The 18,905-nt window shown below is 40.6% G+C and overlaps 1 protein-coding gene across 1 annotated transcript in view; it reads left to right on the forward strand.

The window, feature by feature from the left end:
- LGALS8 (galectin 8) overlaps positions 1–16,707 on the forward strand; it is a 56,679-nt gene extending 39,972 nt beyond the window's left edge. The window contains exons 4-10 of the mRNA XM_075862803.1: positions 4,742–4,952; positions 7,828–7,947; positions 8,453–8,509; positions 8,887–8,910; positions 9,190–9,278; positions 13,742–13,907; positions 15,437–16,707. Of these exons, the coding sequence (XP_075718918.1) occupies positions 4,742–4,952; positions 7,828–7,947; positions 8,453–8,509; positions 8,887–8,910; positions 9,190–9,278; positions 13,742–13,907; positions 15,437–15,586 (817 nt within the window). The 3' untranslated portion in view covers positions 15,587–16,707. The remainder of the gene's footprint in view (positions 1–4,741; positions 4,953–7,827; positions 7,948–8,452; positions 8,510–8,886; positions 8,911–9,189; positions 9,279–13,741; positions 13,908–15,436) is intronic.
- Positions 16,708–18,905: the final 2,198 nt, after the last annotated feature.

Here is an 18,905-nt window from a genome sequence, read left to right on the forward strand (position 1 = left end):
TGTCTTCCATTTTCTTACTATTGCACCAATAGTTGTCTCCTTCTCACCCAGCGTCTTACTTATGGTTTTGTAGCCCATTCCAGCCTTGTGCAGGTCTATGATCTTGTCCCTGACATCCTTAGAAAGCCCTTTGGTCTTGCCCATGTTGTAGAGGTTAGAGTCAGACTGATTAATTGAGTCTGTGGACAGGAGTCTTTTATACAGATGACCATTTAAGACAGCTGTCTTTAATGCAGGCACCAAGTTGATTTGGAGCGTGTAACTGGTCTGGAGGAGGCTGAACTCTTAATGGTTGGTAGGGGATCAAATACTTATTTCTCTGTGCACAATGCAAATAAATATATATAATTTTGACTATGTGATTTTCAGTTTTTTTTTTTAAATATAATCTATCTCTCACTGGTAAAATTAACCTAGCCTAAAAATTCTAGACTGTTCATGACTTTGACAGTGGGCAAACTTACAAAATCAGCAAGGGATCAAATACTTATTTCCTTCACTGTATGTATGTATATATATATATATATATATATATATATACACACACACACATGCATACATACATACACATATATATATATATATATACGCAAGCACACATTGCTGTGGTGTTTAAAAGTTTTTTATGTGTTACTAATGTTTTGTATTTTTGGGTTTGATTTTTTTACAGGTTCGGTTGTTGGACTACTTCAGATTCGAGGACTACTTCAATAAAAGTGTTTTTAATTTTTTTTTAATAAAATGGTTAACGTGGGTTGTGTCTGTGTGTGTGGGGGGGATATTTCAATAAAATATTTTTTCTGTGTCTGTGTTTTTTTTAAAACTTTATTACTACTGCCTTAGTAATGGCCGCTGTCTGATTGACAGTGTCCATTACTAAAGGGGGTTTAGTGTTAGCCGGTGGAAAGGCTAACACTAACCCCTCCATTATTACTCCGGTACCTACCACCACCAGGGGTAACGGGAAGAGCCAGGTACGATCCAGTACCCGACCATCTGTAGTGATGGTCGGAAAACAGGGCGGCCGCAGGCTTGTACTATCAGGCTGGGAAAGCCCAAAAACTTTGGGCCCTCCCACCCTGGTAATGCTAGGCTGCTGCTATGTTGTATCTGGCTGGTTATGAAAAATGTAATAAAAAAAAAAAAAATTGCTGCAAAAAAACAAACTACGTTGGGTCCCCCTCATTTTTCATAACCAGCCAGATACAGCATAGCAGCAGCAGCCAAGCATTACCAGGATGGGAAGCACCACGGTGTTTGGACCTTCCCAGCCTAATAATTCCAGCCTGTGGACACCCCAGTACCCGACCATCACTTCAGACGGTCGGGTACTGGATTGTACCCGACACTTTCCGGTACCCCTAGTGGCAGTGTGTACCAGGGTAATAATGGGGGCTTAGTGTTTGAATTTTCACCGGCTAATACTAAGCCTCGCCTTAGTAATGGACGCTGTCAATCAGACACGGGCCATTGCTAAGGCAGTGGTAATAAAGTAAAACAAATAAATACAGAAACATAGAAAAAATATCAAAAACCCTCGTTAACCATTTTATAAAAAAAACAAAAACAGGCTGTAATCGAAGGAGTCCTCAAATCCGAAGTAGTCCAACAACTGAACCTGTAAAAAAACACAAATAAAAAATTCGTAATAAAAAAAGGATGGAATAGCGTAGTAAGACTATGCTAATCCATCCTGAGGGATCCCATCAAAAAACTTCTACCACACGGTTTAGTTTTTTTTTTTAACATGTGAGGCTATGGGTGACAGATGCCACTGTATGGCATCTGTCACAGGTATAAGTTAAACGCACACTTCGGGGAGCTCCTGACATCATTGTCCATATAAGGACAGTGATGTCAGGGGCTTCCTTAGAGTCGGAATCCCCAGGCAGTGCGCTAGTAGTGACTCTACCCAAGGACACCATCCCTTGGAAAGCTCCTAGCGTCACTGTCTATATATGGACAGTGATTTCAGGGGCTTTCTGAGAACCGGTGTCCCGAAACAGAGCCGCCCCTGAGAAAGCTCTAGCGCTCTTCCTGGGACTACTCCTGACATCACTGTCCATATATGGACTGTGATGTCATGGGCAACCCCAGAGCTGAGTCCCGTCTGGGACTTCTGCTCTGCTCCTGACATTACTGTCCATATATGGACAGTGATGTCAGGGGTTTCCCCGGAGTCCCAGAGCAGAGCGCTAGTATAGGCTCTGCTCTGAGACTCTGGCTCTGGGGAAGCCTCTGACATCATTGCCAATATATGGACATTGATGTCAGGGGCTTCCCCAGAACCGTAGTTTTGGAGCTAATAGCGCTCTGCCCAGTACACTGGCTCTGGGGTTGCCCCTAACATCACTGTACATATATGGACAGTGATGTCAGGAGGAGAGGAGTCCCAGGCAAAGCGCTTGAAGCGGCCCTGTTTCGGAACTCCGGCAATGGGGAAGTTCCTGACATCACAATGTTAGGAGCAGAGCAGAAGTCCCATCTGATGTTGCTGGCTATGGATTCCAATTGACAACGAGCGGGGACTGCCAAAGTAGAAGAGACGGAGGAGCAGGAAGAAAGGGAAGAAGACTACAGCATAGTAGGCTAAAGCTTGCAGCAAGGTAAATATAATATATTGAAAAGTTTTTTATTATTTTAAAAGGAACACATATATATGAAAGTTTTTTTTTTATCTTTACAGGTACACTTTTAGCTCCCTAAAAAGTCAACAGACTTTTCTGGATTACAAATGGCACTTCAAAGGGAAACTGTCACTAGCATTTCACCTATTGAACTCTCTATTCACCTCTCGCTGGCCGTTGCTTTTAAAATTGAATTGTCGTTGTCCCATCTCCTAAACTCCTCCTCTGACTGTAAATAACGGTTTGCAAACATTTTGCGCCTTTTATGGTAATAATTTGTCAGTCTCGTTCGTTCCTCTTCTTATGCCTTCCCGCTTCTTATGCCTTCCCACCCCTACGAAAACTGGCCCGTCCTGAATGCCGAAATCTCGTCTGAGATGGCGTGCATGCACCCATTTATGTATAGTCCGATACACTTCCCTGCTTCATCTGGGCCTCAAATCTAGTTACTGCGCATGTGTCGCTATGGTGTCCCGTTGTGCGCACGCTCCAGAACAAGACATTGATGTGCAAGCGTGGGATTTCGTGTGTGCTGGGGGGAGGCGAGGAACTGTTAATCAAAAATAAGGAGGCGGAGTAAACTCGGAAAGGCTTGAGGACTGAAGATATGACACTTTTCAAACGGCGATGTGACTCTTTTATTCTCATTGGCATATTGGTGTGGGAACACTAAAAAAACTGAATTAAAGGTACAGCGCCTACGTAGAAGATAATTATAGGTTACATAAAAAAAAAAATTCTCCCACCAGGTACTGCTGGCTTAATAGGTGAAATGCTTGTGGCAGGTTCCCTTTAACAGATTGTTCCAGCCATTATTTTTATTGCAAGCCTGTATGATCTCAAACCTTTAAACCAGCCTATTTTGGCCCTTAATGACCAAAATTTTTTTCCTGTTTTTTCATTGTCTGATTCAAAGAGCCATAACTTTTTTATTTTTCCGTCAACATAGCTGTATTAGGACTTGTTTTTTTGCAGGATGGGGTGCATTTTTCAATGCCACCATTTTGAGGTACATGTAGTTTATTGATATACATTTATTGACTTTTTATGTGGGAGGTATGGAAAACAAAACAAATATTCCTCCATTATAGTTTGTGTTTTAAATTTACGCCGTGCACCGTGCAGCATAAATTACATGTTACCTTCATTATATGGGTCAATACACTTATGGCGATACCACATATGTATAGGTTTTTAATGTTTTACTACTTTTGCACAATAAAAACACTTTTAAAAGAAAATATTTTGTTTTTGCATTATCTCATTCGGAGAGCCATAACCTTTTTAATTTTTTCGTCAATCTAGCCGTATGATCGCTTATTTTTTGCGGGACGAGATGTAGTTTCCATTGGTACAATTTAGGTGTACATGGAATGTTTTGATTAACTTTTATAAGAAAATGTAGGAAAGGGAGAGAGGAAAAAAAAAATTTCTTTTGTTTTATGCAGGTTATTTTTTTACGGTGTTCACCTGCCGGTGTAAATAACTTGTTCGGGTCATTACGATCGCGGTGATACCATATATGTGTACTTTTAATATTTTTTACACTTCGTCAAAATGAATTTTTACTTTGCACTTTTTTTTAAATTAATTTTATTTCACATTAATTATATTTTCCACTAGGTGACTTCACTATGCGATCTGTTGATCGCTTATATAATGCTTTGGTATACTTAGGCAATATTGCTGTGGTATACTATTAGGCAATGCTTCTGGCGCGGCCTAATGGGCATATAACTAGGGCAGGCTTGGGGGCCTTTACGAGAGACCCCTAACTATCATGGCAACACATCGAAGGCCCATGATCGCATTTGCGGGTGACAGAGAGAGCCCCCTCCCTTTGTAAATCGCTTAGATGCTGCGGTCGCTATTGACCGCGACATGTAAGGGGTTAAGCTGCTGCAATCGTACTGGGCTTATTCTGATGCATCGTGAAAGGCGAATGCATCAGAATAACTCCCATAAGTGACCGCCATGAAAAAGCGTATTGGTGGTCACTAAGAGGTTTAAATACATTTTCAAACTCAGAATTATTATTTTCAGATCAACCAGTTGTGTTAATCACTAAAGTGATGAGTTCCCTGAAATATTGGTTTGTTTTTTCTTGTTCATAGGTTTCAGATAGACTTCCAGTGTGGAAGCAGTCGGAATCCCCGTTCTGATATCGCTTTCCATTTCAACCCTCGATTTAAAGGTTCAGGAGTCATAGTCTGCAACACTTTAAACAATGAAGTATGGGGTTGGGAAGAAAAAATATATGAGATGCCCTTCAAAAAGGGAAAGACATTTGAGGTCTTATTTCTTGTTTTCGATCATAAATTCCAGGTGAGATTTTTTTGTTGCTCTCAGTTTGTGGATAACGCTCGAGCCAGATATTTTGATATTCTACACTTGTTTAAAGAGACCCTTTTCACCTCCCCATACATATGCAGCTGAGTGCAGCATGTAATGGGGAGGGCTTCACAAACCCCGGGGCACTTTAAAAAAATGTTCTACCTCCCTCCGTTATTTAGATATCGGTGCCGTTATATTTGGCGCCTGATATTTAAATAACCTCCTGAACTGTCAACGGGGCGTGTTAATATGGCTGTGACACTGTCCAATCAGATATGTACAGTGCCAGAGCAAGGAAAGAGAGTGTGCGATTGCAGTCTTTTCACTGCAAGGGGTCGTGTCTCTGCTATGGACAGTGTAAGAGCTGAGGAGCGCTTGCACTGTCCATAGCAGAGACACGCCCCCTTGCCAGTACAGCAGACAATACAAGACTGATCTCTCGCAAGAGCTGAAGAGATGAGAGCTCCTCTCCACAGCTCTTACACTGTCCGTAGCAGTGACACGCCCCCTTGCCAGTTCGGCAGAAGACTAATCTTGAAAGCTGAAGAGTGAGAGTGAGATCTCCTCGCTCTTGCTGTAACATTGTCCATATCTGATTGGACAGTGTCACAGTCATAGTAACACGCCCCCTTGCCAGTATATGCCCTGTTGACTGTTCAGGGGGTTATTTAAATATCGGGCGCCAAATATAACAGAACCGATATCTAAATAATGGAGGCAGGTAGGAAAAAAATGTAAAGTGCTCCAGGGTTTGTGCAGCCCTCCCCATTACATGCTGCACTCAGCTGCACATGTATGGGGAGGTGAAAGGTTCTCTAAGTGAATTGGGGTTTGCAGCCACTTTACACTAAGGAATTGTATTTGAGTAATTCCCTAACATGTAATGATTGGTATTGCTTACTTTACAAATGGGAGAAATTACTATAGGTGGCAGCTCAGTAATGGGAACCCAACCAATAAAATACTTTAATCTTTATTTAATTTAAAGAAGTACTTTTTTTTTTTTTACATATGCTAACTCACCATTTATTATTCCAGCAGTGTCATTTGTTACTTCCCAGCCCAGCTGCATCTATACATTTTGAGCCCTTTCATTAAGGGCAGCTGCGTGATCTTAGTCTGACCACCAAAATAGACCATTCTCTCATGTGTAGACAGGCAGTCACTCTCCCCTGTGTAGATTGACTTCGTGTGAACTACATGATTACATTATCGCCTATTAAAGCTCTACTGGCATCTCTAAGACACCTCTTCTCCCCACCCAGCTCCACCTTGTTCCTTTGTATACCCCCCATGCATATACTTCTACTGAAGAGATTATTTTTGCCCTATCTGAGGGGGCAGGAGTGCAGTACATACAATGATTAGCTGCAGAGTTACAAAACTCCCCTGACTCACACTGTCTGTCTGTACCATCTGTGTGTGCAGAACCTCCAGTGTATTTCTATGAGATGCAGCTTCTCACTACCTCCTGTGTAAAAACTGACAGAGAGAAATCTATCAATAGCAGAAGAAAGAGGAAACAGACTGTCTAACATAGGAATACACTGACACTCAGCAGTGTCAGGACAGGAGTTCTATGTCACTGATCTATCACTTGCTACATTTAGATAGGATGCAGAGCAAGTGCAGTGTGATGAGACTCCGCCGCCTCTGCAAAGCCAGAACCACATCAGAGGGAAAGAAGAAACCAAGATGGCAGACAACCCATAAATAGCACATTAACTAAAATACGTATACACAGGAACCTCTACATTACTCTTTAATAGTAGCCCATGCTGCTCTATAAATGCAGAATGTAGTAAATATAGCTGGAGTGCTTCTTTAAAGAGGCTCTGTCACCAGATTTTGCAACCCCTATCTGCTATTGCAGCAGATAGGCGCTGCAATGTAGATTACAGTAACGTTTTTATTTTTAAAAAACGAGCATTTTTGGCCAAGTTATGACCATTTTTGTAGTTATGCAAATGAGGCTTGCAAAAGTCCAAGTGGGTGTGTTTAAAAGTAAAAGTCCAAGTGGGCGTGTATTATGTGCGTACATCGGGGCGTTTTTAATACTTTTACTAGCTGGGCGTTCTGATGAGAAGTATCATCCACTTCTCTTCAGAACGCCCAGCTTCTGCCAGATCACGCTGTGACGTCACTCACAGGTCCTGCATCGTGTCAGACGAGCGAGGACACATCGGCACCAGAGGCTACAGTTGATTCTGCAGCAGCATCAGCGTTTGCAGGTATGTAGCTACATCGACTTACCTGCTAACGCCGATGCTGCTGCAGAATTAACTGAAGCCTCTGGTGCCGATGTGTCCTCGCTCGTCTGACACGATGCAGGACCTGTGAGTGACGTCACAGCGTGATCTGGCAGAAGCTGGGCGTTCTGAAGAGAAGTGGATGATACTTCTCATCAGAACGCCCAGCTAGTGAAAGTATTAAAAACGCCCCGATGTACGCACATAATACATGCCCACTTGGACTTTTACTTTTAAACACACCCACTTGGACTTTTGCAAGCCTCATTTGCATAACTACAAAAATGGTCATAACTTGGCCAAAAATGCTCGTTTTTTAAAAATAAAAAAGTTACTGTAATCTACATTGCAGCGCCTATCTGCTGCAATAGCAGATAGGGGTTGCAAAATCTGGTGACAGAGCCTCTTTAACAGCTCTTCCATTTAGCTGTTCTAGGTTATCAAAACGCACATTATGTTAACAGTTTCAATTATTGTAAATGAAGGCATTTCAACAAAATAATTTATGGAATGTGGAATATGAAACATGGGAAAACTCCTTTAAGGAATTTTGCTTTATATTTATTGCATTTCATAACACATGATATTAGTGTTTAAATTTTTTTTATTTGTTATAGGTATCTTCAAATGGAAAGCACTTGTTGACTTACAAACATAGGATCAACCTGGCAACTGTTGATACTCTCAGTATATCTGGAATGGTGGAAATTCACACAATTGGATTTGCTCATTACACAGTAAGTCTTTTACATTCACATTAGTACCCTTTTATCTATTATATCTCTTGGAAATGTTACTGGACTTGAGTGCCGCTGCAATGTTTACAGTGTCTAATACCTCATATTAAGCCTGTGTTCACATCAGCGTCGTCTTTCCGAGGGGTTCCGTCGGAGGTTTCCGTCGGGGGAACCCATCAACGGAAAGGTAAACGGAAACCTTAGCTCCCGTTTGCATCACTATCCGTTGACTGCTCTATTGATTCCATCAAAAACAACGGAACCCTGTCAAAACGGTGACAAACGGAAACCATTAGCAAAGTTTCCATCACTATTGAGCTCAATGGTGATGCAAACAGGAGCTAAGGTTTCCGTTTGACTTTCCATTGTTGTGTTCCCCCAACATAAAACTCAGACGGAACTCCTCAAAGGAAAGACAACTCTGATGTGAACAGGCCCTAATATTGTGTTTGCATGTCTGTCTCTCTGACTCTTTCTTTCTTTCTGTCTTTCTTTCTTGTTACAGACACAGCAGGGCTCACAACCAACATCTCTTGCACTTAGTTCAATGAATTCCACTCAGGTATTTTTTATTATTCTGTTAAATAGTGCTAAGGTGGTTTTATACGGCCAAACGTGGGCCAAGTAAACGAGCGCAGATCAATGAGACCGCTCGTTGATCAGCGCTCCTTTCACAAAGAGCTAGTATGGGGACGAGCGTTCGTTACTACGATCGCTCGTCCCCATACATTTCTATCATGTCGGCAGCACGTCACGCTGTTTACACAGGGAGATGTGCCGACAACGATATTTTCCACATTTAAAACTATATAACCAGCCGATGAACGAGCTTACACAGGGCAATTATCGTAAATGAGCTGGTGTAAAAGGGCTTTTGATTTAGCAGATGAATTAAAGTTGTTCTTTTTCCTTTTACAATAATTTACATTACATTTACAGGCATCACAGCAGAGCTTGACTTTTGTGAGTATACTTTTTTTATAGTTTCCATTTTACAATCAAATATACATTTAATTGTCTAATGCAAAACGAGAGGCATGGGTTGTAGCTTCACATGGACTTGATACATATTTTTGTTTTGGCAGTTGCTTTTAGAACAGGTAATGTTAATTTTGCATAGCCCATTGCATATTAAGGTGGCCAACATATTCTTAATCGGCAGGCAGTGTAACGAGAGTGTTGTGGGTGGGGCTTGGGTGTAAATGTGTTTTGCCATTATTTCCGTTTATCTGTCTTTTTCAGGAAATTCCTTACACCGGAAGCCTTCCTAATGCTCTGAGCCCTGGAAGAACAGTGGTTGTAAAGGGTGAAATAAACAAAAACGCTAAAAGGTGAATTATCTGTCTTATTGCTTATTTTGATGGTTACAATAAAGCTCTGCGATGGAGCCTTTTTGTAAATTAGGGAACTCTATTTCCTCCAAAGTTAAAAGTTATACAAAAGTAAAATTATCCAATATACTTTTTACATTAATGCCTCACTATTTTCAAGATCTCTGCTTGTTGTTATTCAATAGGAGTTTAATTTTTTACTTCCAGTGGATAAAATTCTGTCCATGATCATGTGATAGACACACAGGTACTGGGATCATTAGAAGATGATGCACATACTGTAACGACAGTGGCGGACATAGACAGCAGAGGGCCCCTGTGCAAGGATAGTATATGGGCCCCTTCCGCTCCATTAGCTCATCAAAGAACACCCCGCCGTCATGTCTCTCTCATCAATGATACTGAACCGTTGTCAATAGGTATGTCCACCCCTGTGTAATGAGCTGTTCACCTGTGTGTCCATCACATGACCATGGACAGAATTTATACCCTGGAAGTAAACAATGAATGTTCCTTCTGAATGACCGCAAGCAGAGATCTTAAATACCATGAGGAATTAATACAGAAAGTACATTGGAAAATAGTGAGAAAGGATAACTGCTCACAAAGTTCATCTCCCCCATCCCAAACCCTTTATCCCATCAACTGCCCCTTTTCCATTTATATTGTTTAACCCGTTAGTGACCGGCCCATCGTGTTTCTACGTCGGTCACTAACGGGCCTTATTCCGATGCCATAGACTTTTTACGTCGCGGCATCGGAATAAGTAAACAGAGCAGGGAGCTGTCAAATCTCCCTGCTCTCAGCTGCCAGAAGCAGCTGAGGGCTGGGAGCGTCCCTGCTCTGCCGGGTGAGATCGATATTAGTATCGATCTCACCCGTTTAACACCTCAGATGCGGTGCACAATAGCGTTCACCGCATCTGAGTTGTTTTGGAGAGAGGGAGGGAGCTCCCTCTCTCTCCCACCGACACCCGGCGATACGATCGCCGAGTGTCTGTGTCTCCCATGGCAGCCGGGGGCCTAATAAAGGCCCCCAGGCTGCCTGGAGTGAATGCCTGCTAGATCATGCCGCAGGCATGACCTAGCAGATGCCTGTCCGTGTTAAACGGACAGGCAGTAATACACTGCAATACAAAAGTATTGCAGTGTATTACAATAGCGATCGCAGAATCGCATATTATAGTCCCCTAATGGGACTAGTAAAAAAGTGAAAAAAAAGTTTAATATAAAATGAAAAACCCAGCTTTTCCCCTTACAAAATGCTTTACTATTAAAAAAACAAAATAAAGTTAAAAAGTTACACATATTTGGTATCGCCGCGTCCGTAACGACCCCGACTATAAATCTATTACATTATTTAACCCGCACAGTGAACGCCGTACAAAATGTAATAAAAAACTATGGAAAAATTGCTGTTTTCTGTGAATACTGACTTTAAAAAAATGTGATATAAAGTGATCAAAAAGTCGCATCTACTGCAAAATGGTACCAATAAAAACTACAAGTCTTCCCGCAAAAAAAAAGCCCTCATACAACCGCATCGGCGAAAAAATTAAAACGTTACGGCTCTTCAAATATGGAGACACAAAAACAAATAATTTTGAAAAAAAAGCGTTTTTACTGTGTAAAAGTAGTAAAACATACAAAAACTATACAAATTTGGTATCCTTGCAATCGTCACAACCCGCTGAATAAAGTTATTGTGTTATTTATATCACACGGTAAACAGCGTAGATTTAAGACGCGAAAAAGAGTGGCGAAATTTCAGTTTTTTTTCTATTTCCCCCCAAATAAAAGTTAATAAAAGTTAATCAATAAATAATATGTCCCCCAAAATGGTGCTATTAAAAAATACAACTTGTCCCGCAAAAAACAAGACCTTATACAGCTATGTCGACGCAAAAATAAAAAGGTTATAGCTCTTGGAATGCGACAATGGAAAAACGTAAAAAATGGCTTGGTCATTAAGGTTTAAAATAGGCTGGTCATTAAGGGGTTAAAATGGTTAATGTACAATACTTAGGATGTATGTTTATGTTCATGTTATACATCTGTATCGCTTCAAAACAAAAAGAATCTTACAAAAAAAATAAAAATATTAAATTTCCTGGTCCACCATTCTAGCCCTTTTGAAATTTACCATTAGGTGTACACTCCCACCCAAATCGATATAGAGCGTAGAAAGACGCTCCTGCACACTGGGTGGTAGAGTTCCCATAGCAACCGTACAACGCCTGTAGAGTATCGCACACAGGTCTGATTAATTAGAATTGGAACCATGCTTAATACTTTCAGGGTGTCGTAAGGTAGTAACGGCTACTGTACCTCCCAGTGTCCAGAAGAGTCTCTCCAAGCCCAATGTCAATTCGGATGGAAGAGTAAAACTGCAGGGACACTTTAAGGTAATCTGGGGGACCACAAACAGATGCCTACAGACTGTCTTTCGTCACTAGAGATGTCACTAGAATTCAGTGGTGGGATTGTTACTACATGTGTTTCTCTAGTATTTGCCTGAGATCAGCATAGAGTTATATGAGCTCTTTACATCCACTGCCTCTATAGCAGCAAACTATGCAAAAGCACCCCCAGGGTGGATTGAAAGTGTACCTCCACTTGTGATCTCCCGACCAGGCATCAGCCGTGGAGGGACTCTCTTATATGAAAAGTGGTTGTTACACTGAGGTCGCTTAATGATCCTAATGCACAAACTAATACCCTCAAATCAGTAATAAGATAACTGAGTAGTCTATTGTAGGCAAAGGCAACTAGATGAAAAGTATAAAAGCACTAGTAAGGGCAACTTCACACGAGCGTAGCCCACCTCGGACGTGGAAAAACTGCAGTTTTCCACGTCCGAGGTGGACCAGTGCGGGAAGCGTTATCACAGATTCCCCACAGACTACAGTCTATGGAGGGATGCGTGACATGCAGTAAAATAGGACATGCCCTATTTTTCAATGCTCGTGTGCATGAGGCCTAAAACAACAAATTACTTAAATGGCAATATATAAACTCATTATACTTTTTAGAGTAACTTTAAAAAAAATGTTTCCTTGCAGAAATTTTGCAATTATCTGCTTGTAATAGCACCCCCTGGTGTTCAAATGTATAGGTCTCGAGTTTTTCTCTACTCCAGAATGCAGAACGCTCACTTGACTATGTCATGCAAGATTGATATTGCCCCCCTGTATAATATAATATACGCCCACCCCAGCTCTTCTCCCCTATTTGTCTTATGTACCCGAGCGATTATGTCACCCAACATTCCCTGTTCTTCGGTCACCTAGCTGGCCTCCTTGGTTGTATTACCTCCTTGTTATTTATTCCATTGATCCTACTTAACTGTAGATGGTCTGAAGAAAATACATATTTTTGTCACACTATACTCTTACTTGCCAAATTATACCTGACTTTTTGTAGATTAATATTTTGTTAACTTTAACAAATCTCATCCACACGCCTCGTAAATGCTGAGCAGAAAAAAATGCTCAATTTGACCTGCGGTGCGGTTTTTTACTCCGCAGCATGTCATTTGTATTTGCATAAACTCTGCTTATTTGTTGTGGGTTTTCCCCATTGAATTCAATGGGGAGGTAAAACCCACAACAAATAGCAGATGTTGCGCTTTTTTTTCGGCAGAAAAGCAGTGATTCCGCCACAAAAAACACAACTCAGGAAAAAAATCTTACACTTACCCAGAATTCTGTGCTTCTTCGTCCAGGCTGGCCTCCTGGGATGACATTTCATCCTATGTGACCGCTGCAGCCAGTCACAGGCTGCAGCGGTAACATGGGATAAAACATCATCCCAGGGCTGTAGGACGTCGGAGGGACATGTTGCAATGGTAAGTATGGATTTTTTTCAGTGCAGGATTTCCGCAGTGGACATTCCAGCCGAAAAAATGCATCACAATTTGGTGCGTTTTTTGGTCCGGAATTCCCCTTGGCTTACAGGGCAGACACGCTGTTTTTTTACGCAGCATATCTGCCCTGTGTGAACATACCTTTAAGATTAAATCCAGCTGGTGATTAGAAACGCAACTTACTTGGCTATGAAGTTACAGAGAACATGACCCATAATACATTATATAATGCAGTCTGGCTTCACAGAAAACGAATGGAGTCACACTTAGTATAAACTGTATATGCCACCATACTACAGGAGTACAGTTGCTGTGGCAACTGTCCATCGCCCGAAAAATATTGTGCGCAAGTTCTATTAATTAGAATTGGATCCACGCGCGATACTCTCCGGGCGACGTATGACTGCCACGGTAACTGTACCTCCCAGCGTGAAGACGCGTCTCTCCACACCTGAGGAACACTTTAAACGAAAACGCGTTCAGTGGTGAAAAATGTCAGCCACAGAATCCATGCAGATGTGTTTTTTTAATTTATTTATACAATATGATGTGGGGTTTTGTTGTTTTTTTTCATTTTTCTTTTGTTTCAATGTTAACAGCTTTGCCATTGATCTTAAGCCCAGTGGCTCCGGAGACATTGCTTTGCACTTAAATCCACGTATGAAGGAGAAGGTATTTGTGAGGAACACATACTTGTACGATAGTTGGGGAGTGGAAGAACGGCAACTGTATAAATTCCCCTTCTCGCCTGATATGTATTTTGAGGTTTGTTGAGCTCCGTTTTCTAATATGAATAGATTCATTATTAGGGTAATGAAATGTGTCTATGACATGAAAGTGACAAAACTGGTGAAACGTAATTTTGGGAGTCAGGAGATGAGATGTGAAGATGTAAAGGGAGGTGACCTATTTTACAGAATTTTGAGAGGATAGTAAAAAGATCAAATATTCCAGAATAGTTTTACAGTGACTATGTAATATACGCTTTGCGTTTTAATTCCTCACCATTTCAGGGTGTATGTCTGTCTCAGTGAATGGAAATATTCAGATTCACATCCTGAGACTGAAAACCGCTGCTGACCTATTCCTGCTATCAGCTGAGAGCAACAATTGTTTTCAGTCTAGGCAATGCTCCGTAAGCTTCAAAAACATAAACCGTACCAGAAATCTCTTTCCTGTCCTGATAGTTTGCTACAATGTATCAGTGTAGGTAAAATTTATCATCCTGGAGCACAAACTATTTAGTTAACCGTAAACTGCCTAGTCCTGATACAATTGTATACACCTCTCAGGCTGGCTAACTGCATATGGATTTATACAGGTAGTATTAAACTCAATGGAGCTGTAAAAAAAAAATCTGTATGAAGTGTGCTCCCCCTAGTGGTTACTGCAGGGAAATGTTGTGACTGTGTAACGAGAAGCATTTCAGTGCTGGGCCACCTCTCACTGCAGGCTCCCATAGCAGTTGCGTGATTTGCCCCTATGGTAGGTACGCTGCTTACCTCCATAGCTAAACGTTGCATGTCCGTAGTAAATAAAGTTGTATCTTTAACTAATTACTTTTGGAACTTGGAATTTACCACATAATATCAGGAGTTTTAAGTGTGGCTCACAATTTGCACAAGCATCCTACCTTGGCTTCTATGTGACTCTGTAAACTACACTTATAATGATGGTCACCTCTTCATTATCTTGATATGTAACTTATTTGGATAAGGGTTGCACTGAAGACACGGTTATGTTCTCATATTCAATAAATTTAAAAAAAATATCAATTCAAAATATGAATATTTATAAGCTGTGGTATATATTGTTGTATGGTTTTAGCCCTGATGACTGTCCACATGGGGAAAACTATTCTTGCTTATTAAAATTACAAATATCGCACTCAAAAAGGTGCCAGAGAAAAAAGGATTCTTCTATCTGTATCCCGGCGACATTTATTTGGCACCATCATCCTTCTAACAGACTTCAGATAAAACCAGTCTCTGAGAGGCAACTTGCTGTAGCCCAAACTCCCCCTTGCTGTTTTGTCGGTAGTGCTAGTTTAGGCAAGCTAAACCACTCCCCTTCTGTGATGCCCCACCCATTTGGCAACACTTTGCTAAAATTAAGGGGATAAAGCAGAATTGTGAAGTATTTCCTTTGCTGTTTTTTTTTCTTCTGTATTGTATTTTCTGTATTGTTTATTTTTAGGTTTAGTGTTTTTTAAATCGCTCCATATGGTAGTCCATGAAGGGGACCACGTGTATTGTGCTTGTCTCAATCACTCAGGTTTTTTTTTTCTTTTGTAGCTTCTCATCTTCTGTGAAGCTCACCAGTTTAAGGTTGCTGTTAATGGACTACATCTTCTGGAGTATAAGCACCGATTCAAAGACTTGGCCAAGATCGATGAGATTGCCGTTCATGGAGACATTCAGCTATATGATGTCAGGGCCTGGTAGATAACAATATGATAACTCGCAACCAATAAATAAACCTAAAAAGAATATTGTCAAAGATTGGAGGTTTTCCTCTGATTTTGGGTAACTGTACAAATATACAGAATAATCTAGAGGCATTATAGTGATTAAATGGCTACCTTTTATTATTCAATGGACATAACCTAGTCCTAAATTAACTGCATTATCTAAATTACTTCATACTGCAATATGTTAAAACGCACTTAACAGTGAGAAATGGGAAAAACTGCCGATTTGTTATTTACAAAACTTGATATTGACAAGTAGACAGGATTGTTAGGAAAAAATTTAGAGGTCCAGCACACGATATGATGTGAAAAAATACAAAAAACTGTTTATTTAAGTCAAAATTAAAACAAGAAATTATAAAATCCCGGGATAGAACGCCTACGCGTTTCAAACTTTTTCAGTTCTTAATTATTCTATGATTACGAACTGAAAAGCTCGAAACGCGTAGGCGTTCTCTCGCGGCATTTTAAAATTTTGACTCAAACAGTTTTGTATTTTTTTAACATCCTATCGTGTGCTGGACCTCTAACTTTTTTCCTTGGATTTCTACCTACTCACGACGTAGCTCTCTGGCCCGTGCACCGAATAATCATGGAATGTGGCGTCTTTACTTCTTCGAATAAGTGGTGAGCGGACCAATTTTTCTTGTATATTTTTCAGAGGATTGTTACCCTCGCCTAAAGGGCACACTGTATTCTTAGGCCTCATGTAGACGGCTGTATTAATGTCCGTTTTAAGACTGTAACACCCAGAACCACAGCAGTTCTGTTGAACAGAATTTACAGCACCATGAGGATCTGCCCTGGGTGTTACATCTGGAATATGAATTCAGCATGGTATAATATGCCTGTCTGAATGAGGACTTAGTCACAATTATTGGGTATAGAAAAGGGATTATTTTGATATATTGACTCACGTTAATGTCCGTTAAAATTATGTTTTTAATGTTCTCTTCATTTTTAATATTTGTATCCCTACGTATGTGAAATGAACAGATAACCCAAAACGGTTCAAAGGTCCCACCAGAGGTTTTCTTCTATAAACTTACACTTATAATATTCTCTATTAAAGAGACTCTGTCACCACATTATAAGTGCCCTATCTCCTACATAAGGAGATGGGTGCTGTAATGTAGGTGACAGTAATGCTTTTTATTTAGAAAAACTATCTATTTTTACGACGTTAGGAGCGATTTTAGATTTATTCGAATGACTTTCTTAATGCCCAAGTGGGCGTGTTTTTACTTTAGACCAAGTGGGCGTTGTACAGAGGAGTGTATGACACTGACCAATCAGCGTCATGCATTTCTCTCCATTCATTTAGTCAGCGCATAGGGACCCTGCTAGATCAGTATGTGCTGCCTTATACTGACATATTAACGTTAAAAAAGTGTTTAGACAGTGAATAGACATTCCTTCCAGCCAGGACGGGATGTCTATTCACAATCCCGGCACTTCGTTAACGTTTCTGTGGTACTTACAGCGGAGCACAGAGTAATCTAGCTGTAACCTGTCATTTACAGAGTGATCTCGCGAGATTGCGCTTGCTCTGCTGTAAGTACCGCAGAAACATTACCGAAGTATCGGGATTGTGAATAGACATCCCGTCCTGGCTGGAAGGAATGTCTATTCACTGTCTAAACACTTCAGTAACGTTAATATGTCAGTATAAGACAGCACATACTGATCTAGCAGGGTCCCTATGTGCTGACTAAATGAATGGAGAGGAATGCATGACGCTGATTCGTCAGCATCATACACTCCTCTGTACAACGCCCACTTGGTCTAAAGTAAAAACACGCCCATTTGGGCATTAAAAAAGTCATTAGCATAAAGCTAAAATCGCTCCTAACGTGGTGAAAATAGATAGTTTTTCTAAATAAAAAGCACTGCTGTCACCTACATTACAGCGCCGATCTCCTTATGTAGGAGATAGGGCACTTATAATGTGGTGACAAAGTCTCTTTAAAACAGTGGTTCGTATACCCCAAGGAATACATACTATGTCTGTAGGGGGTCTTGTGCACATGCTGGGCTTTTGATAGGCAGTACATTGTATGATGGGGATGTTTTTGGTAATTTTTTGAGTAGGGGGTACTTGGCCTAGTAACAGTGAGAAACACTGCTCTAGAGGACCACATGCATCCATTAAAAACAATATACACCAGTTCATTTCAGTTAGCGTGCTGTCATGCTAGATTTCCCTAGCACGTATTCAATGATAATCCGCAGATTCTGTCAGCTTCCAGGAGCTCTGACGATCAGAAAAGGGGTTGTCCAAACTGGCTAACCCCTTTAAACGCAATCATTTTTGGGAAAATATATGAAGGAGAAGTGATTTTACCACTGCTATGTTCTAGGTTATGTCAAATAGCACAGAGTAATACGACATAAAGCATGTAGTACTGGCTAAGCATGCTGTAATATCTGTAGCCGAATGAGATAAATTGACTGTCATGGCTTCTCATGATTATTATCAGACATGTTTTAAGGGTATGTGCACACGTAGTGACCAAAAACGTCTGAAAATACAGAGCTGTTTTCAAGGGAAAACAGCCCCTGATTTTCAGACGTTTTTTGAGCAACTCGCATTTTTCGCTGCGTTTTTCGCGCCGTTTTCGCAGCGTTTTTTACGTCCGTTTTTGGAGCTGTTTTCATTGGAGTCTATGAGAAAACAGCTCCAAAAATGTCCAAAGAAGTGTCCTGCACTTCTTTTGACGAGGCTGTATTTTTACGTGTCGTTGTTTGACAGCTGTCAAACGACGACACGTAAATGACAGGTCGTCTGCACAGTACGTCGGCAAACCCATTCAAATGAATGGCCAGATGTTTGCCGACGTATTGTAGCCCTATTTTCAGACGTAAAACGAGGCATAATACGCCTCGTTTACGTCTGAAAATAGGTCGTGTGAACCCAGCCTAAAAGCTTAGTCAATAGATGACAGAAGATATCTTCCACATTTGTCAAATCTGTTCTGTCATGTGCCAAGTCCCAGTTTGAACTGGGAAGTCGCAATACTCACCCATTATGCTGCAATCCATGACCAGTGTAATATGATCATGTCAGTTGGGGATCTTTATAATCACTATATTATTAACAGATAATAACCAACTTTATGATATGATATTCTGCTTATATAATTTTACACAAATCAAGATGGAGAACCTCATAGAACTGGTTTGTTCTGTTTCTTTAACACTTTACATTATATAACAAGTTTGTTGTCTTTTTTTATGTATTGCCTTATGTTTAATCTGTGAAATTATTTTTATAATTCTATACTTACAAACCC

This window comes from Rhinoderma darwinii, chromosome 4 (assembly GCF_050947455.1).
Source record: "Rhinoderma darwinii isolate aRhiDar2 chromosome 4, aRhiDar2.hap1, whole genome shotgun sequence".
In the NCBI taxonomy this organism is placed as follows: domain Eukaryota; kingdom Metazoa; phylum Chordata; class Amphibia; order Anura; family Rhinodermatidae; genus Rhinoderma; species Rhinoderma darwinii.